Source organism: Eurosta solidaginis, chromosome 5 (genome assembly GCF_040869045.1).
Source record: "Eurosta solidaginis isolate ZX-2024a chromosome 5, ASM4086904v1, whole genome shotgun sequence".
Taxonomy (NCBI): Eukaryota; Metazoa; Arthropoda; class Insecta; order Diptera; family Tephritidae; genus Eurosta; species Eurosta solidaginis.
In genome coordinates, this window is record NC_090323.1 from 199014127 (window position 1) to 199042026 (window position 27900).

The 27900-nt window shown below is 39.4% G+C and overlaps 1 protein-coding gene across 4 annotated transcripts in view; it reads left to right on the forward strand.

Annotated features, from left to right (window-relative positions):
* Nucleotides 1-27900, forward strand: part of RhoGEF64C (Rho guanine nucleotide exchange factor at 64C) — a 648841-nt gene that overhangs the window by 603411 nt on the left and 17530 nt on the right. For all 4 annotated transcript variants that reach the window (XM_067787395.1, XM_067787397.1, XM_067787398.1 and 1 more), the window contains exons 6-7: nt 16620-20578; nt 26026-26421. In XM_067787395.1, coding sequence (XP_067643496.1) covers nt 16620-20578; nt 26026-26421 — 4355 coding nt within the window. The remainder of the gene's footprint in view (nt 1-16619; nt 20579-26025; nt 26422-27900) is intronic.

Genomic DNA, 27900 nt, shown 5'->3' on the forward strand with positions numbered 1-27900 from the left:
ACTGTCGATGTTTGAGCAGATATTGCAGCCAAAATCATGTTCAAGTCTGTGTTCGCCATTGTCTGCGGTGTTTCTTCGATTTTTGTTATTTCCTCGCCATCAAGATGAAAGTCATACTCTTCCACATCAATTCCTTCTCCTTCCATTGCCTCTCGTAGCCGAGCCTGAAGTTCAAGTTTAACGCCGCTTGTATTCAATCCACGGCTCTCCAACTCCTTCTTTAGTTGCTGGATCTTCAATTCACTGAACTTTGCCATGTCCTTGTTGTCCTCTGGAATTTATTCAACAATTCCTCTTCTGACACCAATTGTAACGAATTTGCTGCAAATCTTCTTATTTGCCCTTTTGCTAGGTTCGTATCCCTAAACTGTTGAATAAATAACTCCAATATTGAATAATGGAAAAAAATGGCCTTTATTAAAATACTTCACAATAACACTCAAACTGTGCAACGAATAGCTTAATAACCAAACTGATAGCTTAAATGAAACTGACTTTCAAAATAATACTGCTATTGCTCGCTAGATATCGTCTTAGTCGTAACTGCTTGACAACTCAAATCAAGCTGAATTCCTTCTTACTCGCCTGCCCCGCTTTTATAGTTTACGCTGCATACTTCTAGGCTCTTCGATTTCCAGAACTTACTAGTTATTTCGGCTACAAAATCGCCAGCCACAACTACGTGCAAAAATTATTGCCCTCTCTTGTGACAACTGAGATAAGATATATGCATGTGTTTGTGCATTGCCGCTCCGCTGCTCGTATACGTACATATGTGTAGACGCAATTATTTATTCGTTTATGTAGATACATAATGATTGAATTATTGATGTGAATGTTTGTAGTTTACAGTCTCTCGCGCATACATAGGCGCATAAGTAAATGCATCTGTGTGTGACATCTCTTTCGGCTGCCTTATATATGTGTATATATGATTTGATTATTGACGTAAATACTGCTTGGCATGGCCTTAGCATCGCCTTAGTGATGGTACAGCTCAGCGATGCCAATATCCGTGACAATATTTAAGAACATCTCCATCATCTACATACGGATTGGCATGAGATTTCCGAGTCATTTCAATTGGAAACAGTATTCAGGTGAATTTCCTCAGAATTTTCGATTTTAGAAATTTAATATAGTTAATCTATGTAGTGCTGCGACCGAGCTTTGCTCGGTATTCTTCGGTTATCCGCATAATATACTGTGTACATCACTATGCTGCTACTAAATACATGCACAAAAACAGTAAAGCAAGCAGCCACACTTATGTGTATGTACACATTAAATCAAGCAGTCAGACCTATGTACAAGGCAACGAAGAATATTCCATACACATAGCCAGCAGCTTGAAGCAGAGAGATTATTTCACATACATATATGTAGCCAGCAGCTAAGAGCAGAAGTTGTTACTCACACATACACATGCATATGGCTAGAAGAGAAACATAAACTACATATATGTATATGTACATGTATATAGCTAAATAACCCAGCATGACATCCAACTGTTCTAGAGGGCATGTTTGTGAAATGTCTAGACCTTAGGAGAAATATGTGAACGAGGCTAACTGAGAGTATAAAAGTAGCGCGGTGAAAGCGATAATCGATCAGTTGGATTTCAACACGCTATTAGTGAAGTATTATTGTAAAGTATTACTCTCAAAGTAGTTTTATTTGACAGTTCAGCGATTTGAATGTTAGCAGAGCTTATAATTATCAGGAACTGCCCAAAATTAGTTACAATACTTTGTTCTTTATGTCGTCATTATAGATATTCAACTTCTTGATTACGTTTGTTTTTACCTACTATTGAGTTCTTTTAAAATAGATTTCTAAACATATTCACTAACCGCTAAAAGTAAAATTTTATCCGGTAAATTACAACCCGGAGTCTTGGTGATTTTAACTTTAATGTGCTTCTTAAAAGCCTCAATAGAATATGTGTATGTAGAACGCAGTATTAATGCGTCTACCCATTGCCTTAGTAACCTAGTCGCATATTCTCATGCGCCGACAGAGGGGAAAGACGATGAGGTGAAAGACACTTTTTATGAACAATTAGAATGAACATACGAGCGCTGCCCCCGTCATGATATAAAAGTCGTGCTTGACGACTTTAACGCCAGGGTGGGAAAAGAAGGTGTTTTTAGCCCTACAGTTGGAAAGTTCAGCCTACACAATGAAACGTCTCCTAACGGACTGAGGCTGATTGACTTTGCCAGTGCTCGAAACATGGTCATATCCAGCAGGAGGTTCATACATAAAAAGATACATCCAGCTACATGGCTGTCTCCTGATCGAAATACTCGCAATCAGATCGACCACTTTGTCATAGACGGACGGCATGCCTCCAGTGTTTTAGATGTGCGCCCGATCCGAGGACATAACATCGACTCGGACCATTATCTCGTTGCGGCCAAAATACGCACCCGCCTCAACGCGGCTAAAACCAAGGAACAAAAAACACAAGGAAAGCTAGACGTCGAAAAGCTTCAATCACAATAGACTGCCAATGATTTCGCAACTCGACTCTCACACCTGCTCTCTGAGAGCATAACTCATCCTAAAGGAATACAGGAGCAGTGGGAGCATATCTCCAAGCACTTCGTACTGCCGCCGAGGAAAAAATTGGTTACCGGCGGCCACGAAAAAACAACTGGTACGATGAAGAATGCCGCGTTGGAACCGAAAGAAAAGACGCTGCCTACAGGGCTACGTTAAAAGCGAGCGCGACAAGAGGAGTTTGTGAACGCTATCGTGAGTTGAAAAAGGAAGCGAGACGACTTTTCAGGAAGAAAAAAGCAGAAGCAGAAAGGCGTGAGTGCGAGAAGCTTGAGCTGCTAGCCACCAGGAATAACGCCCGAAAATTTTACCAAAAAATACGGCGATAGACAGAAGGTTTTAAGACCGGGGCAAACTCCTGTAGGAATGAAACCGGCGACCTTGTAATTGATGTAAAGAGAGTGCTTAGATTATGGAGGGAATACTTCTCTGCTCTCATAAGTGGAGGCAGCAATTCACCGCGCAGAGATGAAGATCCCGATCCCGCAATCGATGATGATGGAATATATTTCAAGTGTATTGTGCGAAAGATTGAAGCCCACCGTGAACCGGCTGATTGGACCTTATCAGTGCGGCTTCAGACCTGGTAAATCTACCATCGACCAGATTTTCACAATGCACCAAATCTTGGAAAAAACCCGTGAAAAAATAATAGACACACATCACCTCTTCGTCGGCTTTAAAGCCGCCTTCGACAGCACTAAAAGGAGCTGCCTATATGCCGCTATGTCTGAGTTTGGTTTCCCCGCAAAACTTGGACGGCTGTGCAAAATGACGTTGAGCAACACCATCAGCTCAGTCAAAATAGGGAAGGACCTCTCCGAGCCGCTCGAAACTAAACGAAGTTTCAGACAGGGTGACCCCCTATCGTGCGGTTTCTTTAATTTGATGCTGGAGAAAATTATACTAGCTGCAGAACTTAACCGGACTGGAACAATATACTATAAAAGCGTGCAATTACTGGCATATGCTGATGACATTGATATCATCGGCCTAAACACCCGCGCTGTTAGCTCTGCTTACTCCAAACTGGAAAAAGAAGCGGTAAAGATAGGTTTGATGGTGAATTGGGACAAAACGAAGTACCTGCTGTCATCGACCAAAGAGTCAGCGCATACGCGCCTTGACAGCCACGCTACTGTTGGCAGCCATAATTTCGAAATAGTAAAAGACTTCGTTTATTTGGGAACCAGCATCAACACTAGCAACAACATCAGCACTGAAATCCAGCGAAGAATCAGTCTTGCCAATAAATGCTACTTTGGACTAGGTAGGCAATTGAAAAGTAAAGTCCTCTCTCATATACTCTACAAGTCACTTATCGTACCCGTCCTGCTATATGGGGCAGAGGCATGGACCATGACAACAGCAGATGAAGCGGCTTTGGGAGTGTTATAGAGAAAAGTTCTTCGAAAGATTTATGGACCTCTACGCGTTGGCGATGGTGAGTACCGAAGAAGATTCAATGATGAGCTGTACGAGCTAAACGCAGACATCAACATAGTCCAACGAATTAAAACGCAGCGGCTGCGCTGGCTAGGCCATGTTATGCGAATGAAAGATGATGCTTCGGCCAATAAAGTGTTTCTATTGGAACCCGCCTATGGAAGCAGAGGTAGAGGGCGGCCGCCACTCCGTTGGAAGGACCAGGTGGAAAACGATTTAAACTCCCTTGGTGTGACCAATTGGCGCCGGTTGGCGGAGCGAAGGAGCGAATGGCGCGCCTTGTTGGACGGCCATAACCGTTTAGACGGTTAAGCGCCAATTAAGTAAGTGAGTAAGTATATTCGCATAGTCGCATTACTAATTTTTTAATAGTTCAAAATAAATACAAACTTCTGTCAATTACTTTTCGTATCTGAATTTCAAACCTATTCAGGAAATTTTACTCAAATAGGTCAAGCCAAAATCCTTAGTGACAACATCTAGACGAGAACTCTAGGAATCTAACACACCATCGAAGTACCAAATTTCACCCAAAATGGTTGATCCGCTTCCGAGATAGTATTGGATAAAGAGAGTAATATACGTATTAAATTAGGTGAGGGGGCAACCCTAAATGGCAACTATACTTAAAAATATCTCTATTGGAATGCGGGCTAAAATACCTTTCGTTTAATACCCATATTGGCATATCTCGTGGAGTTTTCTATTATTAATTTCAAATAAGTGGCAACCTTGTAAAAATATTCTCAGGGACAACCAGTATTAACACGAACAACAACATCAGCTCTGAACCCCAGCGAAGAATCACTCTTGACTATATATGCTACTTTGGACTAGGCACGTAATTGAAAAGTAGAATCCTCTCTCGGCAAACGAAAATCATGATCTAAAAGTCACCTATCGTACCCGTCCTGCTATATGGTACATAAGCATGACCCATGACAACGTCAGATGAATCGGCTAGTGTGCGACAGAAAAATTCTTCGAAAAAACATTTACGCGTTGGCGACGGCGAGTATCAAAGAAGATTCAAAGATGAGTTAAACGCGCTGTGAGCAGACGTCAACATAATCCAGCAAATTAAAAAACAGCGGCTACGCTGGCTAGGTCATGTTATGCGAATGTAAGATGACGTTCCGGCTAAGAAATTATTTTTATCAGAACCCACCTATGGAAGTAGGCGAAGAAGGTGGCTACCACTTCGCTGGAAATATCAGGAGGAAAATGACTTATAAATGGTATAACCAATTGACGCCAGCCAGCAGCGCAAAGAAGTGACTGGCGCGCCATAACCATTTTAACGGTTGAGCACCAGATAAGCTAGCAGGTACGCTTTATAATAATGTGGGGAATATTAGCATCACTATGATGTTAGTAAATAATCACAACACAAAAACATTAAAGCAAGCCATACCTGTTTACATGAACACATCAATCATCATACACACACACATGGAAGGCGACGAGAAATACATGTACACACATAACTCGAAATGAAGAGATATTTCACACACATGCATGTAATCATCAACTGAAGTTCTTATTCACACATACACACGCATATGACTAAATTACCAAGCAGGAGATACAATATTTCTAGAAGGTGAAACGTCTAAAACTTTGGAGAAATATGCGCACGAGGCAACAGAGAGTACAAAAGCAGCGCAAGTTGTATAATAACGGATATGTTTGTTTTAAACACGCTATTGGTGAAGTACTACTCCCAAAATAATCTAAATAAAGAGCACTTTGCAATACTGAATATTCGAATGATTTATTCAACAGTTTAGCGATTCGAACGTTAGCAGAAGGTGCAGAAATAACCAGGATTTCCCTAAATTCGTTACAAGAAGTTAGGATAGATTGAACGTAAATAAAGACGTCATATAGACTGAGTGTGTCCATAGTGTTACCAGAATATGTTTGACGACCAAACGGAAGAACCCCAATCAGTTGCCAGGTCATATGTTATAGACTCACTCCGTCCTCTTGGCAAATACCAGCAGTTTTCTATAACCCAGCTTATTTGCTGCCTCGAGATCTGGCAACTTTGCCGGTTTTAATAGCTCGAGCCTTGACCTGGCGAGCGCAAGACATGAACACAGAACATGCTCAACCGTTTCTTCCTGTAGACCACACTTCCAACGCTTACTGTTACTGACGAGACTTAACTTATAAGCATGTGATGCCAGAAGGCAGTGTCCTCTCAGTATGCCAATTGTGAGCCTTAAGTCCTCTCTCTTCAGGCATATGAACCACTTTGTGAGTCTAATAGTTATCGTAGGCTTTGAACATGATCTTAGAAATTTTTCAGCCTCACGCATTATCTCCCTTTGATTTCACCTAAACGGATTGGGACGTCTATCGTCGTCTCAGCGAGTGTTGCACCATCCTTTGCCAACTCATCGGCCTTTTCGTTACCTTATATCCCTTTATGACCGGGAACCCAGTCATGCACTTGATATCGGTTTCAGCTCGGTATTTTTATACTCAGTTGAGCAGATCTCACAGAGTATAATAATTTTGATTTGATAACGGTTGGTTGTATAGGTATAAAGGAATCGAGATAGATATAGACTTCCATATATCAAAATCATCAGTATCGAAAAAAATTTGATTGAGCCATTCCGTCCGCCCGTCCGTTAACACGATAAATTGAGTAAATTTTGAGGTATCTTGATGAAATTTGGTATGTAGGTTCCTGGGCACTCATCTCAGATCGCCATTTATAATGAACGAAATCGGACTATAACGACGCCCACTTTTTCGATATCGAAAATTTCAAAAAACCGAAAAAGTGCGATAATTCATTACCAAAGACGGATAAAGCGATGAAACTTGGTAGGTGAGTTGAACTTATGACGCAGAATAGAAAATTAGTAAAATTTTGGACAATGGGCGTGGCACCGCCCACTTTAAAAGAAGGTAATTTAAAATTGTTGCAAGCTGTAATTTGGCAGTCGTTGAAGATATCATGATGAAGTTTGGCAGGAACGTTACTCCTATCACTATATGTATGCTTACTAAAAATTAGCAAAATCGGAGAATGACCACGCCCACTTTTAAAAAAAAATTTTTTTAAGTCAAATTTTAACAAAAAGTTTAATATCTTTACAGTATATAAATAAATTATGTCAACATTCAACTCCAGTAATGATATGGTGCAACAAAATACAAAAGAAAAGAAAATTTCAAAATGGGCCCTTTTTAATTTAATTTGTCTAGGATACTTTTAATACCATAAGTCGAACAAAAATTTACTAATCCTAGTGAAATTTGGTAGGGGCTTAGATTCTAGGACGATAACTGTTTCCTGCGAAAAAGGGCGGAATCGGTGGAAGCCACGCCCAGTTTTTATACACAGTCGACCGTCTGTCCTTCCTCTCGGCCGTTAACACGATAACTTGAGCAAAAATCGATATATCTTTACTAAACTCAGTTCACGTACTTATCTGAACTCACTTTGTATTGATTAAAAAATGGCCGAAATCCGACCATGACACGCCTACTTTTTCGATTTCGAAAATTACGAAAAATTAAAAAAATTCCCATAATTCTATACCAAATACGAAAAAAGGGATGAAACATGGTAATTGGATTTGTTTATTGCCGCAAAATATAACTTCAGAAAAAAACTTTGTAAAATGGGTGTGACACCTACCATATTAAGTAGAAGAAAATGAAAAAGTTCTACAAGGCGAAATCAACAGCCCTTGGAATCTTGGCAGGAATACTGTTAGTGGTATTGCATATATAAATAAATTAGCAGTACCCAACAGATGATTTTCTGGATCACCTGGTCCACATTTTGGTCGATATCGCGAGAACGCCGTCACATATACATCTAAGGGCCACTCGCTTTTAAAACCCTCATTAATACCTTTAATTTGATATCCATATCGTACAAACACATTCTAGAGTCACCCCTGGCCCACCCTAATGGCGATATCTCGAAAAGGCGTCCACCTATAGACCTAATGCCCACTCCCTCTTAAAATGCTCAGTAACACCTTTCGTTTGATACCCATATCGTACAAACAAATTCTAGATTCAGCCCTGGTCCACCTTTATGGCGATATCCCTAAATGGCGTCCATCCATAGAACTATGGCCTACTCTCTCTTAAAATACTCTTTAATACCTTCCATTTGATACACATGTCATACAACCACATTCCAGGGTTACCCTAGGTTCATTTTCCTACGAGGTGATTTTCCTTATTTTGTCTCCAAAGCTCTCAACTGAGTATGTAATGTTCGGTTACACCCGAACTTAACCTTCCTTACTTGTTTGATTTAATTTTCATTAAAAATGTAAAAGTAGTTATAACGCACAGTCCCATATAGAGATGAGTATGGAACACAAATGACTGAAACACGTTTCTTTTAACAATTTATTTTCCTTAAACAAATCTTCAGGCAAAATTTAACAAAATCACTTTAAAATAAGCTTGAAAAACTAAACAAAACAAAATTTGTTATTGTTTATCAAATAGCCGACAGTAAAATTTTAAAATGCTTTCAACACATAAACCCAAAGATAAGCAATCAAACCAATGTCAACCATACAACAAAACATAAGCAACGCTTATCAAAAACACCAAACAGTCACGCTTACCCTACTAAATATTCAAATTATTTCCGAAGGACACTTGAAGACCTAACTATAAGAAAAAGGCGCATCACTAAATGTAATCCATAAACACACATACTCATTATATATGTGTATAAATACGAATATATGTATGTATTCATGTCAACTTCTCACTTTATTGTTTGCATACAACACTAACAAACAAATTTTATAAAATTTTTCCTCTTTCTTTCACTTTTTGTATGCTGTGTGGTCGCTTATCAGCCACACCGTAAATCACCTAATTTCAGGCAAATAATATTAGGCAACAGAATAAAAGTAAAACGAATGGCGCTTTACAAGGCACAAAAGAAAAATCTTGCTCACACACAACCCATGCTATAAAACTTACTAGCTGTAAAAGCGCACATTGTTGTTGTAGTAAAACTTAAGAAAGTAGCTGCACACTCACAAACATACATGCTAAACAAAACAACTTATCGCTAAGTAGCAATCTTTAAGTGACTGTCAAGTGGGAAACTATATTTCGGAGGACGTTTACGCTATGGACCAGCAAATAAATAAAATATCAAGGCAAGAAGAGAAAAAATTTATATTTTGTAGGGAAAATGTGGATTTTCTTTTTTTGCATTTCAAGCGTGTTGTTGCACAGTTTTACGATAAGGGAAAGAAGAAGCATAAAAATCTAAAATTTGGTAAAAGCAACAATTTTTATACCGAGCTGTGAAATTTTATGGTATGCCGTTTAGTTAATGACTAAATTTAAGTTCTCACACACAATTTGAGGTGAGATCTTCTCTCGGATATACGCTTTTGAGAGGTGTTCCTTTTTTGCAATAAACAAGCAACGTTGAAAACAAAGATATCTCTCCTTTTCTTTGTTGCGTAAGAGACTATAGCGCATGTCTTATGTCTATTATTTTCTGAACTAGAATTTCTCCATCAAGTATGGGTTTAATAAAAGGCTGAAATAGCACTCAGTCATTGCAGGCTGAAGTGGGGATCACACACGTCGCCAGCCCAGCATATTTCGGCACCGCTACAAAACGGATGGAGTAGTTGTGAGTTGACCGGTTGGCGGAAGCAGTTGCGAAACAAGAGTTGCAATGTGACGTAAGGTTCACAAGAGCAGTTGGGCAGCATCTTAGCTGTTGTATTATTAATAGCGAAATATCGAATAGCTGCGATGGATAGACTGAATGCGTGTCAATAGCCACGCCAGAGGGTTTCGAGCTACGACAATCATGGAGCGGTTAAGGCGACTGCAATAATGTCACGTACTTTCCTACCACACCAAAGGTTCCGAGTTTATGGCCCGGGAAAATCAACATAAAATCTTTAGAAAAAAGTTGTTTTTAATTCGAAACAAAGCTTCTCAGCAAAAAATCGTCTCACAGGCTGAAATGAGATGAAAGGTTTTTTTGCTGAAAAGCTTTGTTTCTAATTGAAAACAACTTTTCACTGCTACAACAACAACAAAAAATCATCTCCATAATTGCACGCTTTACGAAAGGTGCCGGAACGGAAGGCAGGGCTGCACCATCCGAAACTCCGTACTTTGAGCGGAAGTGCCCACTAAAGGCATTGCGGTAGCCCCTGGTGTTCACCCATCAACCTGTGATTCGATTGCGAGCTAGGTGAAGGTGCGGCGGAGTCATAAAAACAGCAAGCTCCTTTTCACCACAACCACGCGACGGCGGAGAAACTAGACTAGGAAGTAACGTCACCATCATCCATAGGCATCACTCAGCTCTTTCTATGAGTGTTAGCACTCCATCTTTGTCTTAGTTCATCGCCCTGTCTCTCTCTCATTATTTCTATATAATCCCTTCTCTCTTCTTACATCCTCACCTATCTCTTTAAACGCGTCTTCACATGCCACTTACTTGCAACCACCTCTTTTCACTTTACTTCTTTAATTTTGTTTGTTTATATATGGGGTATTCCATCCCATTTCGACCAATTTTGAACCCGACCCCTTTAGAATAGGCTGAAAGTTTTTCTTCATTTTCTAGCTTACGAAAGACGTTTTTCAGAATTTTTTCAAATTTTTTCATCCAACACAAAAAAGTTATGAATTTAAAAAAAAAACACCGTTTTTGTTTTCAAAATGCTATAACCTTTTCAAAAATTGACCGTTTGGAATCTTTTTTTTTAAATTTGTTTTTAAATGTACTTTTCGGAAAAAATACAAAAGAATTTTTTAAATTTTTTTGTTTGTAATTTTTCAGTTTTTCGAGATTTTTCGAATTTCGCCATTTTTTTTTCTCATAAAAAACTTCAATCAATTCTGCAATCATCCCCACTAATCCCGGAGTGGGCCGATTTTTTTTTTATTTAATTGAAAAAAAACTTTAAAAATTTGTTTGTATTTTTTTCGAAAAGTACATTTAAAAACCAATTTAAAACAAGTAAGGAAGGTTAAGTTCGGGTGTAACCGAACATTACATACTCAGTTGAGAGCTATGGTGACAACATAAGGGAAAATAACCATGTAGGAAAATGAACCGAGGGAAACCCTGGAATGTGTTTGTATGACATGTGTATCAAATGAAAGGCATTAAAGAGTATTTTATGAGGGAGTGGGCCATAGTTCTATAGGTGGACGCCATTTAGGGATATAGCCATAAAGGTGGATCAGGGTTGACTCTAGAATGCGTTTGTACGATATGGGTATCAAATGAAGGGTATTAATGAGTATTTTAAAAGGGCGTGGACCTAAGTACTATAGATGGAAGCCTTTTCGAGATATCGCCGTAAAGATGGACCAGGGGTGACTCTAGAATGCGTTTGTACGATATGGGTATCAAATGAAAGGTGTTAATGAGCATTTTAAAAGGGAGTAATCCTTAGTTCCATAGGTGGACGCCGTTTCGAGATATCGCCATAAAGGTGGACCAGGGGTGACCCTAGAATTTGTTTGCACAATATGGGCATCAAACGAAAGGTGTCAATGAGTATTTTAAAAGGGAGTGAGCCTTAGTTCTATAGGTGGACGCCGTTTCGAGATATCGCCATAAAGGTGGGCCAGGGGTGACTCTAGAATTCGTTTGTGCAATATGGGTATCAAACGAAAGGAGTTAATGAGTATTTTAAGAGGGAGTGGGCCTTAGTTCTATAGGTGGACGCATTTTCGAGGTATCGCAATAAAGGTGGACCAGGGGTGACTCTAGACTTTGTTTCTACGACATGGGTATCAAATGAAAGGTGTTAATGAGTATTTTTAAAAGGGAGTGGGCCTTCGTTTTATAGGTGTTCGCCTTTTCGAGATATCGCCATAAAGGTGGACCAGGGGTGACTTTAGAATTTGTTTGTATGATATGGGTATCAAATGAAAGGTGTTAATGATTATTTTAAAAGGGCGTGGGGCTTAATTCTATAGGTGGACCCCTTTTCGAGATATCGCCATAAAGGTGGACCAGGGGTGACTCTAGAATTCGTTTGTGCAATATGGGTATCAAACGAAAGGAGTTAATGAGTATTTTAAAAGGGAGTAATCCTTAGTTCCATAGGTGGACGGCGTTTCGAGATATCGCCATAAAGGTGGACCAGGGGTGACCCTAGAATTCGTTTGTGCAATATGGGTATCAAACGAAAGGAGTTAATGAGTATTTTAAGAGAGAGTGGGCCTTTCTGGACCAGGGGTGACTCTAGACTTTGTTTGTACGATATGGGTATCAAATGAAAGGTATTAATGAGAGTTTTAAAAGGGAGTGGTGGTAGTTGTATATGTGAAGGCGTTTTCCAGATATCGACCAAAATGTGGACCAGGGTGACCCAGAACATCATCTGTTGGATACCGCTTATTTATTTATATATGTAATACCTGCCAAGATTTTAAGGGTTTTTTATTTCGCCCTGCAGAACTTTTTCATTTTCTTGTACTTAATATGATAGGTGTCACGATCATTTTATAAAGTTTTTTCTAAAGTTATATTTCGCGTCAATAAAACAATCCAATTACCTTACCATATTTCATCCCTTTTTTCGTATTTGGTATAGAATTATGGCATTTTTTTCATTTTTCGTAATTTTCGATATGGAAAAAGTGGGCGTGGTCATAGTTGGATTTCGTTCATTTTTCATACCAAGATAAAGTGAGTTCAGATAAGTACGTGAACTGAGTTTAGTAAAGATATATCGATTTTTGCTCAAGTTATCGTGTTAACGGCCATGCGGAAGGACAGACGGACGACTGTGTATAAAAACTGGGCGTGGCATTAACCGATTTCGCCCATTTTCACAAAAAACAGTTATCGCCATAAGATCTATGCCCCTACCAAATTTCAAAAGGATTGGTTAATTTTTGTTCGACTTATGGCGTTAAAAGTATCCTAGACAAATTAAATGAAAAAGGGCGGAGCCACGCCCATTTTTAAATTTTCTTTTATTTTTGTATTTTGTTGCACCATATCATTACTGGAGTTGAATCTTGACATAATTTACTTATATACTGTAAAGATATTAAATTTTTTGTTAAAATTTTACTTTAAAAAAAATTTTTTTTTAAAAGTGGGCGTGGTCCTTCTCCGATTTTGCTAATTTTTATTAAGCGTACATATAGTAATAAGAGTAACGTTCCTGCCAAATTTCATCATGATATCTTCAACGACTGCCAAATTACAGCTAGCAAAAGTTTTTAATTACATTCTTTTAAAAGTGGGCGGTGCCACGCCCATTGTCCAAAATTTTACTAACTTTCTATTTTGCGTCATAAGCTCAACTCATCTACCAAGTTTCGTCGCTTTATCGGTCTTTTGTAATGAATTATCGCACTTTTTCCGTTTTTCGAAATTTTCGATATCGAAAAAGTGGGCGTGGTTATAGTCCGATATCGTTCATTTTAAATAGCGATCTGAGATGAGTGCTCAGGAACCTACATACCAAATTTCATCAAGATATCTCAAAATTTACTCAAGTTATCGTGTTAACGGACGGACGGACGGACGGACGGACGGACGGACGGACGGACGGACGGACGGACGGACGGACATGGCTCAATCAAATTTTTTTTCGATCCTGATTATTTTGATATATGGAAGTCTATATCTATCTCGATTCCTTTATATATGTACAACCAACCGTTATCCAATCAAACTTAATATACTCTGTGAGCTCTGCTCAACTGAGTATAAAAAAAGATTCCAAACGGTTAATTTTTGAAAAAGTTATAGCATTTTGAAAACAAAAACGGTGTCCAACTCAAAATAAGTTATGAATTTAAAAAAAAACGGTATTATTTTCAAAATGCTATAACTTTTTCAAAAGTTGACCGTTTGGGATCTTTTTTTTTAATTTATTTTTAAATGTACTTTTCGGAAAAAATAAAAAAAATGACAATTATTTCTTCAAACTGGCTCTAGGTCAATAAATTAAACAAGTTGTTGTTGTTTTTGTCGCCAAAAATCAAAATTTGTAATAAAAAAAATGTTTAAAGTTTTTTTCAATTAAAAAAAAATAATAATATCGGCCCACTCCGGGATTAGTGGGGATGATTGCAGAATTGATTGAAGTTTTTTATGAGAAAAAAAAAATGGCGAAATTCGAAAAATCTCGACAAACTGAAAAATTGCAAAAAAAAACTTTAAAATTTTTTTGTATTTTTTACGAAAAGTCCATTAAAAAACAAATTTAAAAAAAAAAAAAAAACCCAAACGGTCAATTTTTGAAAAAGTTATAGCATTTTGAAAACAAAAACGGTGTTTTTTTAAAAATTCATAACTTTTTTTGAGTTGGACGAAAAAATTTGAAAAAATTCTGAAAAACGTCTTTCGTAAGCTAGAAAAAAAAGAAAAAATTCTAAAGGGGTCCGGTTCAAAATTGGTCGAAATGGGATGGAATACCCCATATACAAATTTCCCTTTCTCTGCAATGGGCTATGAACCCACCACGTACAAACCAATGGCAACTAGAGCTCTTTTCTCTTATGTACAAATGGCCAATTGCGTAGCTTGCTCTCCCATATTTAGAAAAATTTCCATATTTGCTTTTCGCGATGGCTATTTCAGGATCATTCGTTTGAGACACCTTCCTTACTATTTCGGATCAACTCCTCAAGATCATTACATATGAGGCTATTTTGAAACCACTGCCAAATAGGTTTTGGGGGTTATTTTGGTATCCATCATGAAATAGTTTCAGAATTATGCAAGATCTGCTTAGACATAGTTATCATGACAGTATCTCGAATATTTCTGGACCGCTTCAGAATCATTTAGGGATCGCTCTCATTATCATATTGGAACCATTCCTGCATTATGTTGAAACTATTTTGAATATATTTCAGGATCATACCAATACCACTTTCGAGTCATTTTGCGATGGTTTTCAGGACTATTTCGGGACCTTGGGAATAATTTTCAGTCCGAGACCGATTTTGAGTCTATATCGGAATTATTTTTGAATGATTTCATTATCGTTTCGGATCCATTTTAATATTATTTCGTGATGGTTGTCGTGTATGTTGCGAAATCATTAGTTAAGGACTCTTACGGCAGCATTTCGGGTCCATTTATCAGGATCATTTCGGGATAGTTCCAAATGAACTACTTCAGAATAACTTTGGAAGTAATTTCGAATCACTTCTGTGATCCATTCGGGGCCATTCCCCGATGATTTTTAAGAAAGTTTCCGGAGCTATATCGAAATCATTTCTGTGCAACTTTGGGATCATATGGGATAGCTTTCGGAACTATTACGGGATCACTTCTCATCGGGACTAGTCGACTTTTATTTTAGAATCATTTGTTGATGATTTACGAGTATATTTCGGAAAATTTTCGAAACCATTTCATTACTTTTTTGGAATTAGTTCTGAACGGCTGTGGAATCATTTAGGGACTCTTTCTAAATCAATTAGATCTATTCGGGAAGCCTTTTGGAATAACTTTGGGATCTTTACGGGAGCAAGTTGGAACCATTCCGGCATGAGTTTCGAGTCTATATCGTAATTTTTTTTTAGCTATTTCAGTATCTTTTTATAACGATTTCACTTACATTTCAAGATCATTGAGGGATGGGATTTCTTTTTGGAGTTATTCGATATTTTTCGAAAACATTTTATTTAGGATAGCTGTAAGGATAACTTCAGGACTATTTCGGATTTACTTAAAGACTATTACGATACCATTTAATATAACTTTAGGAATGGCAATTTGAATAATTTTTTCACTTTCTTGTAGTGGCGTTGGAACGGTTTCGAGACTCTTCGAGATGATAATGGAAGTGGCTACAATGACCTCGTGTGTTAATCATCATTCCTGTAATCATGTGTATGGGAGTATCTTCATAACAAAGTATGATGTCCAGTCCCAACATGACGCGACTTATATTCTCATTCAAAAATAATATTTAAAGGTTTTGCGCCAATGAGGGATGCCACGCCGACTTTTCTTAGCACATCTTTGCTCATCTTATAATATGTCTAAGCCATTTAGTACAATTTTTATTGTAACAATTTAAAATGTTGTACCCCTATCGTCGGAGCCACTCCCGCTTAACCAAAACATATGCTTTTACTTTTTTTATCACAGATCGTTGTACTCGGGTTGTCTCTGAAAACTTCCCACAGCAAACTTTTCCCAGTTATTTGGGTTGCAAGGTTGCTTGAATGCAGGCATACTCCAACTTATGGATCAGCACAACTGGGTATAAAAACGAACCTTTTTTTTGACAATGGCTTTGCAAAGGAAGGCCATCCAAGTACATGCCTGTGTGTTTATATGTGATACGTATATCTTCCTAAGAAAAATGCCACTCATCTTGGAAGAAATAAAATATAAATTAAATTTATTTTCCTCACAAAAATTGCATTTTTACAAAAATTTGGAAAAGTGGCACTTTTTAGCACTTCAGGGTGTCACTTTCAAGAAATTTATAAAATTTTATTTTTTTATTTTTATTTTATAAATTTGTTTACATTTTTCTTATGTAATATAATTTTACAACAACGCCTTATATTCAAACGCCAATCACCGTTCATCTTACTTACGCTTACTTTGTATTGTCTACTTTCAGGCGCTGGAGCACAGAATACTCAGTCAACGAAGGGTGCTTGTGATGTAGCAGCGCGCAAGCGAGGAGGCGTTGAAGAACAGAGCATTGTAGTGAAAAATGCAAACAAAGATGAACAGAAGCAGCAAGCTATACCATCACGATATCCCATCAGACGTTCACAAAGTGAGCGGCATATAACACGCACTGTAGCAGTTGAAGGAATAACAGCAAAAACAACAGCAAACAAAAATAACAATAACAATAATAGTGAGAACAACAAAAATGGCCATCAACTAGAGGACCACACAACAAATGGCGATCTGCGTTTTACGGCAACCGTTAGTGCCGCCAGAAGCAACAGCAGCAGACAGCACATGAACAACAGCAATATGGGTAGAAAAGCTAGCAACCAACGCGAAGAGGCCATTTTGAGTTTTAAAGATACGATGGCATTACGCGTCAAGCTGCACCGCAACGATAGTCGAGATTTATTTGCGCGTCCGCGCGAGCCACCACCGCCGCCACCACTCACGGCTGGCACAGTCATTAACGCATATGCAGGAGCTGACACAGCAGCAGGTGCTGTTACTTCACAAATGACCTCGACCGCCACCACAAACACAAACAAACAGGGCAACAATAACAAGGCCGCAACTGCACTTGCCACAAAAGGCGAGCCAGCCGTTGCGCTGCTAAACGGGCTGGCGACGGAGTCACCTACAATAACTCTGCGGGCGCCAACAATGTTGTTGGAAAATGTAAAAGGCGCACATACAAACAAAGTCAGCACAAATGGATTAGAGGAGCAACAACAAGAACAACAGAAAAGGGTAGGAGACACATTAAAGGATACTAAGCAAACGCAACTGATAACGAGTGGCTGCCACACAGATAGCCTACAATGTGGCATGCAACAAATGGTAACACAAAATGTGCACAAAACAAATGCGCCACAAACAACGAAGACCTGGGAGACCACAAAATATGCGATAACAACTTCAACGCCAACAACAACTGACAATAGTTTGTCGCCGTCGTCCTTATCATCATCCTTTACATCCGCTAATGTTCATATTAAAATAAATACCTCGCCGTCAATGCAGCAACAAGAACAACAACGTACTATCGTACGCGTTGCACCGTTTAATAAAACGAAAACCACTTCGGAAGTTCATCGTCTCAAAATAAGTCACACCGACTATAATGGCGACAATAAAGAGCAGGATGAAGCACATATTTCACCAGCACCGACTAACCAAGCATCGTCCTTGCATAAGTTATCACCAACCTCACCGCTTAAGTCTCCCACATCGCCACGCTACAATTTCCACTACAATGGAATAAACGGTTCAACGTACTATGGCTCCGCCATGGCAGCTGACCACACGACGTCAAAGAAAACTTCAATTTTAATTAACGGTGATGACTGCTACTCAACAATGAATTTGAGTTGCGATGACGCCAGCACACCACTCTACCAATCTTCTGTGGTTGTGGCCGATTGGAGTACAAAAATGAGCACAGCAGCGGAGGAGGATAAAAAAGATACAACAAAAGATAGTGGAAGCAGCAACAACTACAATGGACTCAAAGTCCACACAAACACAGCCAACACCGTAACCATCAATGTCGGCAGTTCACGTAGTTCGGCGGAAGAACTTATCTATCAACATAATAAAATCAATACAATGCTGAGTCGGCAGGTTGCTGGCATAGCCAAAGGTGGACGCGCAATTATACCAATTAAGGGATCGGCTGATGTAAATCTACAACGTTCAGCATCGTCTACGTCCTCAACATCGACAAGTTCAATGACCAGCATAAGCAGCAGTGATAGTGCGACTGGCAGCAGTGCAACCACAAAACGTGGACGTACGCTAATCAAATTGGATTATGAGCCCGAAAAAAGCACCACAGTCTTGCCACAAGAAACAGAGAGTAGTGTTAAAATTGCGACTGTTACAGAGACCACAGAGTTGCAGGCGCACGAGGAAGAGCTGCTGAAGATATTGCGCAACCCCGTTGAGGCTGTGAAAAGAAATTTGGTGCCACATGTTTGTGGGCGCAACGAGGTCGTGAGCGAGCAGGATACAATAAGAAATCTCAAAATGAAGGATAGTAGCAAAAATAAAGAGCTGGTGAGGAAGGCTCCGAATACTGCATGCGGCAATAAAACTGCAAAATCGGAGACTACGACAATAACAGAAGAGCCTCTCGAGCACGTTGCTACTAACGATACCGCAACCAACACTTCGAAAACCTCATTCATAACAAAATTGCTTGAGGATCCGATGTTAAGTCAAGTTGCTGAAGGTTTGGAGACAGAGACGGTTGCGGAGCTTATCGAGAACTCTTTGAAACGTTTGCGAGAGACGCGCAATGGCGTGGATATATCTGGTACCAAAGATAGCGATGATATGAATCGCTTAATTAATTTATCGCTACAGAAAATCAAGGAGGAAAGACAGAGCGCAAACTCTGCGTCCAACGCTTCGAAATCTGGTCTAACTAGCGCTGCTATTACTACAAGCACGGCGGTTGCGTCTGCAACAAGCACTAATGCGTTGATGCCTACCACCGGCGCCACCACTTCCAACAGCAGTGCCACCCACCTTACCATACCCACCAAAGATGAAGATGGTCTGTCGAATCGCGGCAGCATCAGTTCAGCCAATAGCTTTGCCTCAGCCAATAACAATTATGAGTTATTTGATTTTGACGCTAACGAATCTGATTGTTATCAGAGCTGCTCCAGCGAAATAACATCGCCAGGCGATGATGACTTAAGCTCAGCGACTACGCGTTCAAAATTCTATCAGATGTTAGTTGATGCCACATTAGCCGAAATTGAATTGTCTTCAAGTATGGATGAAGATATGGGCAGTCATCATTATGAGTCGATACGTAATAATGGCGATCCAATTTACGAAGAAATACATGACGTACCGCCACCCTTGCCACTCAGCGCACCACCCATCAATGATGCAGATTTGGAGAAGAAAACTGCGCGTTCCATATTTGAGGGAGCCTCCAAGTATGATATACTTTCGTATCTCGTCGACGCAAAAGAACGTGGTGTAGTGCGTGAGGAAGGTTTCGATTGTCCGCTGAATAGCTCGAATCCCATAATTATCGAAGAGGAAGCTTGTGATACGCTTAGCGAGTTGGGAAAACGGCATACAATTCGCGACTTGAGTTCACGCGCCTCCGTTGTGAGCGATTCAAGCGAGGATGCGCAAAGCATGATGAGCTCACTATCACCACCTACTAACAATTTCTTGAGCAGCCTGCAGCCGAGTTTATTGCAACGCAACAAAGGCGCTTCCAGCGATATTGAACGCAATGATTCGGGTGTTGGTTCGGAGACAAGTAAAAGTTCGCGCAGTAAATATCAAAATCCATTACCAACTGTAAACGCACAACTATCAAAGGATAGTCCAATACACTTGTGCGAAGACTGTGATGGACCAGTGGAAACACAAGTCACTGAATCGGGTATTATGTTTGCGCCACTCGTCTGTCGTAAATGTGGTAAGAAGCGTGTCGAACGTAAAGAAATTATAACCGAAATTGTTGAGACAGAGGAAAAGTATGGCCGCGACTTACAAATTATATTGGAAGAGTTTTGTCATCCAATGCTAGTGGCCGGTCTTCTGACACAGGAGCAGCTCTCTGCAATCTTCTTAAATACCGAAGAATTGCTCGAGAACAATCAGACACTGGCGGAGCGTATGCGTGACGCGCTCGATATTGCTCTCGAGCAAGGTGACGACGATCTGCTGACGGTGAACATCGGTAAGATATTCCTCGAATTCACGCAGATGTTGCACGCGTTCGAGAGTTACTGTGTGCGACAGGCTGGTGCCAGTTTGCTGCTGGCTAATTTGGAAAAGGAGAAAGAACTTTTGCGTATATTTTTAAAAGTTTCACAAATGGAGAATGCCGTTTTGCGTCGCATGAATCTTAATTCGTTTCTAATGGTAAGTGAATGATCAACATACGAAGCTGGGCCTATGCTTTTGTGAGTTAACCAGATTGGTCAAAACTTAGCCTGCACATTTTTTTATTGCTGGAGTTAGAGCTTGAAATCAGCCATTACAGACCGCAAAACTGATAGAAACTTTAGTTTATTGCTTAAAAGCATCGCCAATCGTTAGCGAGAGCTGGTTACATCGATGAGCTTACCATGAGTGCTGTTTAGGCCTTTTAAGGCTCTATGTAGAGTTAATCCTATGCAAGAAGGCATCTGATGCTGACTTGGCGTGGTGAGGGTTGGAGGCATTTAAGACGCCCTGATATGATTTGTTGGTACTTAATGTAAGGAGAGACACTACTTGTGGTCTTTGCGGCCATGAGTAGCCATCTTCCTCGCCCTGTTGCTACCCAACATAACGGCTTCCTTCCTTCCTGTACCCTCTCACCTGTGTGTGTTTCCTAGAAAAAGTTGACCTTATCAGCCACGATTTGCAAGCTTCCGTTGCCTCAATTGGTTTTTGTGAGCCTACTGTAAGCATGGATGCTATTTTAGGTTAATTGTGCGCATGATTTTTTGGGAGTGACAACTAATTCATCTTCAAGCTCATATTTTTTGCCTGAACCAATCTTTATGTGCCCGCGTTTAAGGGAAATTCATCCTCTTTGCAGTACAATGGTAGGATGAGGCGATTTTTTCTACCATAACCCCGCTGAGGACAGAAGCGAACTGTTTAGATATTGCATCGCGATGGGAGACAGCTTTCCACAGCTCTTGCCAATATTTTCGGCTCTCTCAAGTGAATTTGCGCTATCGCAGCAGCCTCTTTTAATTGGGTTGATCCATAAGGTTCCTTGGCGAGCTCTCTAATTTCGCCATATCTGATCGCCATAGCCAGATGTCGCTTTAGCCGCTTACAAGCAGCATCACTGAGCTGATCATGCTTAGCCAGGTTTATCAGGTCAGCCTGAGGAGGCGAGAAACCTTGGTTAGATTTCCGATTGAGATTCATCCAGTGAAAACTCTTGATAAGCCAACTCCACGTCAGGCGGGGATTATTCCGCATTTGTGGCGACAAGCAATTCCTTGCCTTGCATATATGTACACACGAATATAGGGGGAAAGTAGCGCAGCTGGGACACAGCTCCCAATATTTCAGTAAGACTAATTGCAAACAGAGGATGTCAGGTCTCTGGCGGCCACCGTAATAAAATACACTAACGTAGTTCCATCCCACGGAACGGTTCGGATCCGCCATAATCGATAAAAAAGGAATTACCTCCTGTTTGCACAGTGTGGCAAATCATCATATATGGTCGGTCTTGGTCGGTCTCAAGAAAGTGTGACTGAGACTAAGTGTAAAGTGGCAGCTATGGAAGGTGAGAGAAGAAAGGAAATAAGGCTCTTGGGAGAGCAAATATCGCCGCTAGAGTTCGCCGCTAGAGCGTTACCAGGTATTTCCATGAGAACACTCTGCTCCAGCGCTGTGGAAGGCGTCAAGCAGCTACGAGTAGACGTTTTCGGATGGCGCTGGTGTGTGCAAGGCAAAACATCTCCATCACAAATACCGTACAAATTACTGCATTTAGCTGAAGATACTAATGGCTATTTTCTTCTAACTCTTTGTGGAAAACATGCGCATTATCTGCTGGATGATGAATTAAAAAACCTAACCACCCTCCTCTTTTTACATATTTGGTCGTCCTAATTCGTATTAAATTTAATGAATTTCCTGTCTACAAAAAATTGAAAAGATGACACCAACTTTCATCAAAGCAAAGACTACCTTAATATGGACTTTTGGCTCTCCAACTTGGGGTACACAGGCATTCTCACCCCAAGTAGGGTACTGCTGTTGTTATTTATGTGGACAGCTGCTCCTGTGCGAGATGCAACACCTTAATTCCTACGAAATGGAAATGGGAGAGGCACCCAACTGAGACAGTCGGCCACAGTTCACAGATGGGACGAATTTCACGAAGAGATTGGTATCGATGTTCTTTGACGACCTCGAAGTAAGCCGTAAGTTGAAGCCCGCTGATCACTGTAGAGTAGCTGCATTTAGGGATATGATGCATGGAATGTTGCTCAGTGCCACAATGGCTTGAAAAGCTTAACATCAATTTTGCCGGGGTGAAGTGACTGATGGAGGAGGATACTTCTTCACTATGTAGTGGAACGGGAACGAAGCGAGACATTTTGAGTCAGACTTTCGTTTGCGGGCGCAATCTTCCCATTGTCCATTTTTTTTAAGAAGTAGCATTTGTAGTCAGGAGTAATTTTAGGCTTTATTTATAATGTTAGTCCATGTCTGAAACCTCGTTTAGTTCTGGCAAAGCAGGTGGTGCCAGTTTGCTTAGCCGTACAAATATTTCTTCGAAAACAAGTGCAGACAAAGCAGCATATAGGCAAAAGAAAAAATGATTGCTCTCGAAGGACGCTTTAATATCGACGCCGTGATGAGGTGTCCTATTTCTTTTGACCGTCTTTTTTGCTAATTTGGGGCACAGCGAAAATCTGATACGTGGTAGAATAACAGGGACTAAAGCAGCACTAAAAAGGTCCAATCAGTTGGAAGGCTGATTCCACGACACTTAGTGCAGTTTGTCGTAATATTTGAGCATATACGCAGGCAATGCCTCATCTCATTGTGGGCTACTAAATAGTCTTTGGGTCCTTCAAAGCCTCCTTCTCCAAAGGGGCCAGAAAGTGTTGCCTCCGTAATGTATGCAAATTGTAGACATGAGTTACGAAGTCAGTTTTCTATAGGAAACCATCCCAGGAATGCAGCATTTCTTCCTTCACCTAATTTATTGATAAAGTCCCTTGGCTAGTAGCTCAGGCTAGTTATTCTCAAGCACGTATTTCTGCGTCTAATTTTTTCTTTTTCGACTTTTTTTCAACTTGAGGCTGCACTCAAACGCCTCTCTTGATGTATACGATTCCAACGCGGATGATAGCGTTTTTCCCCCTATCGTACCAGATTCTCTAACGTCAGCTCGAAGTGCTCTCAGAGAGATGCAGCGATGTAGTGATCGGACTCGATGTTGGGACCTCGAATCGTGCGAATATCTAAAACTTTGTGGGCGGGCTGTCCACCTTTAGCAACATGGACGATTTGGTTGTGTATTTATACTCAGTTGAGCAGAGCTCACAGAGTATATTTACTTTGATTGGATAACGGTTGGTTGTACAGGTATAAAGGAATCGAGATAGATATAGACTTCCATATATCAAAATCATCAGTACCGAAAAAAATTCGATTGAGCCATGTCCGTCCGTCCGTCCGTCCGTATGTCCTTTAACACGATAACTTGAGTAAATTTTGAGGTATCTTGATGAAATTTGGTATGTAGATTCCTGGGCACTCATCTCAGATCGCTATTTAAAATGAACGATATCGGACAATAACCACGCCCACTTTTTCGATTTCGAAAATTTCGAAAAATCGAAAAAGTGCGATAATTCATTACCAAATACGGATTAAGCGATGAAATTTGGTAGGTGAGTTGAACTTATGACGCAGAATAGAAAACTAGTAAAATTTTAGACAATGGGCGTGGCACCGCCCACTTTTAAAAGAAGGTAATTTAGAAGTTTTGCAAGCTGTAATTTGGCAGTCGTTGAAGATATAATGATGAAATTTAGCAGGAACGTTACTCTTATTACTATATGTCTGCCTAATAAAAATTAGCAAAATCGGAGAAAGACCACGCCCACTTTTAAAAAAATTTTTTTTTAAATTCAAATTTTAAAAGAAAAGTTAATATCTTTACAGTATATAAGTAAATTATGTCAACATTCAACTCCAGTAATGATATGTTGCAACAAAATACAAAAATAGAAGAAAATTTCAAAATGGGCGTGGCTCCGCCTTTTTTCAGATAAGATAATTGTTTTCTGTGAAAAAGGGCGAAATCGGTTGAAACCACGCCCAGTTTTTATACACAGTCGTCCGTCTGTCCTTCCGCTCGGCCTTTAACACGATAACTTGAGCAAAAATCGATATATCTTTACTAAACTCAGTTCACGTACTTATCTGAACTCACTTTGTATTGGTGTAAAAAATGGCCGAAATCCGACTATGACCACGCCCACTTTTTATATATCGAAAATTACGAAAAATGAAAAAATGCCATAATTCTATACCAAATACGAAAAAAGGGATAAAACATGGTAATTGTATTGGTCTATTGACGCAAAATATAACTTTAGAAAAAAACTTGGTAAAATGGATGCGACACCTACTATATTAAGTAGAAGAAAATGAAAAAGTTTTGCAGGGCGAAATCAAAAGCCCTTGGAATCTTGAAAGGAATACTGTTCGTGGTATTACATATATAAATAAATTGGCGGTACCCGACAGATGATGTTCTGGATCACCCTGGTCCACATTTTGGTCGATATCTCGAAAACGCCTTCACATATACAACTAAGGGCCACTCCCTTTTAAAACCCTCATTAATACCTTTAATTTGATACCCATATCGTACAAAAAAATTCTAGTCACCCCTGGCCCACCTTTATGGCGATATCTCGAAAAGGCATCCACCTATAGAACTAAGGCGCACTCCCTTTTAAAATACTCATTAACAACTTTCATTTGATACCCATATCGTACAAACAAATTCCAGAGTCACCCCTGGTCCACGTTTATGGCGATATCCCTAAATGGCGTCCTTCTATAGAACTATGGCCCACTTCCTCTTAAAATACTCTTTAATACCTTCCGTTTGATTCACATGTCATACAAACACATTCCAGGGTTACCCTAGGTTCTTTTTACAACATGATGATTTTCCCTTACTTTGTCTCCACAGCTCTCAACTGAGTATGTAATGTTCGGTTACACCCGAACTTAGCCTTCCTTACCTTTTTTAAATTCAGCTTAAGTGCATTAATAAATATCTGGAACTGCAAAGAATCCTGTAGAAAACACAGTCCTAAAATATACATAAGTTCCAAGGGTAGCACAGTTTACTTATTATCTTAGACCTTGGGACACTATTCAAAATAAAAGATGCTACACTCAATCACCCTGCACTTCTTTTCTTATTCTATATTATAATGAGTTTTTCGTTTACATAACTTTATCGCCTGTTTGGACCGCATCATTTTTACTCCTACACAGAAGCACGAGCTTACTGCTGATACACGTTGCTGATTCGCATGAATCAACTTCCTCGAACCCATATGTTTGCAGTTTCTACAGAAAATTTTATAGAATTTCATTCATATTTTTTCTTGCAAAATGAATTTTGGTCACACATGTCACATATTTACACGACTTGTTAAACACATGCAAAAACCAGCACACATATGAATGTATCTTTGCTTAACTTACATACACAACAACAACTAACCATTCAAAATTACAATTCTATAATAAAAACACTTACTCCTCACTCACTCAATCTCATTTGTCACCTAAATATGCTTTCTCTATATTTTCAGGTACCCGTACAACGTGTTACCAAATATCCACTCTTACTTGCTCGTCTCTACAAAGTAACACCAACTCATCTCGAAGGACGTGACCAACTCAAACAGGCTCAAGAGAAAATCGAATTGCATCTCAACCACATTAACCAGGAAGCCAAAGATGTACCTACAAAACTATGGCGTCGCATATCGTCGTCAAGTCCAAATCGACGTGCTTCCTGTGAAATCGATATGATCAATATAAAACTTAGGAAAATGGCCATCGATATACTCGAATGGAATCATGATGAAGTACGTTTTGTTATGGAGGGTAAATTGTTATTTACCCAACCGACGGATAGTAATTGGAAGAAGGCACGCACCATCAAATTGACGCCAGTTAATGCATTACTTGTTACAAATGGAAAGGTGAGGCGTTAATAAAATGCCTACGTAAATGAAATGAACCCAATAAACCAATGAACCGTTCAAACGTTCAGTCACCTGAAAACTAACCACTTAACCAACAACAAAATAACTAATACTAAACAAAGTTAATAGAATTTGTATGAGTATGAAAATGAAGATGTGTGTGTGTGTGTATGCGTGCGTGAGTGTGGATTGTATGTCCGGTATACAAGTTTTGTATTCTCTAGATGATGTATAGAGTGCCTGTATGTATATATGTATGTAAGTAGATGTGCACAAAGTAATCAATGCCATTCAGAAGTTCAATCGGATTTTGGGTTAGTTATGAATAGTCTTTTTCGGTATGTACATATGTATATGCGTTTGGAGAAAGATGGCAAGATAGCAGAATTGTTACTCGTTACATAAAAATGAAGTGGAAAAATTGTTTGCCCTTGAATTTTAGCTTTAAGAAATAATTTGGTTGAAATAACAATTTGTTGTGTAAGGCTTTATAAGATATTGTTTAGTTTGATGGCTTAAGTGTTAGCCATTTCCTGTAATTCCAATCTTCCGACTGGAATGCTATATTCCACTGAACAAACAATATATATAACAGATTTGCCTACACTTATTTGGCAAGAAATACTCCGCAAGAAAGAACGAGCTGTAGGCTTTCGCGTAGTGCTATTAAATCATACAGTTGGCCTTTTAACTGATGGTGGTAGTTAGTTTTTTAAGGGACGAAGCATGGAAAGCCCCAAAGTATGAACCTTGACCGCACTAAACCTCCTACCATCTTAGTAACATTTTCCCTTGATGATGTTAATACCAGCAAATGACAGCAGACCTTAGCAACATTCTCAAATATTTTTATACTCAGTTGAGCAGAGCTCACAGAGTATAATAACTTTGATTAGATAACGGTTGGTTGTACAGGTATAAAGGAATCGGGATAGATATAGACTTCCATATATCAAACTCATCAGTATCGAAAAAAAATTTCATTGAGCCATGTCCGTCCGTCCGTTCGTCCGTCCATCCGTTAACACGATAACTTGAGTAAATTTTGAGGTATCTTGATGAAATTTGGTATGTAGGTTCCTGGGCACTAATCTCAGATCGCTATTTAAAATGAACGAAATCGGACTATAGCCACGCCCAATTTTTCGATATCGAAAATTTCGAAAAACACAAAAAGTGCGATAATGCATTACCAAAGACGGATAAAGCGATGAAACTTGGTAGGTGAGTTGAACTTATGACGCAGAATAGAAAATTAGTTTAAAGTCAAATTTTATCAAAAAATTTAATATCTTTACAGTATATAAGTAAATTATGCCAACATTCAACTCCAGTAATGATATGTTGCAACAAAATACAAAAATAAAATAAAATTTCAAAATGGGCGTGGATCCGCCCTTTATCATTTAATTTGTCTAGGATACTTTTAATGCCATAAGTCGAACAAAAATTTACCAATCCTTGTGAAATTTGGTA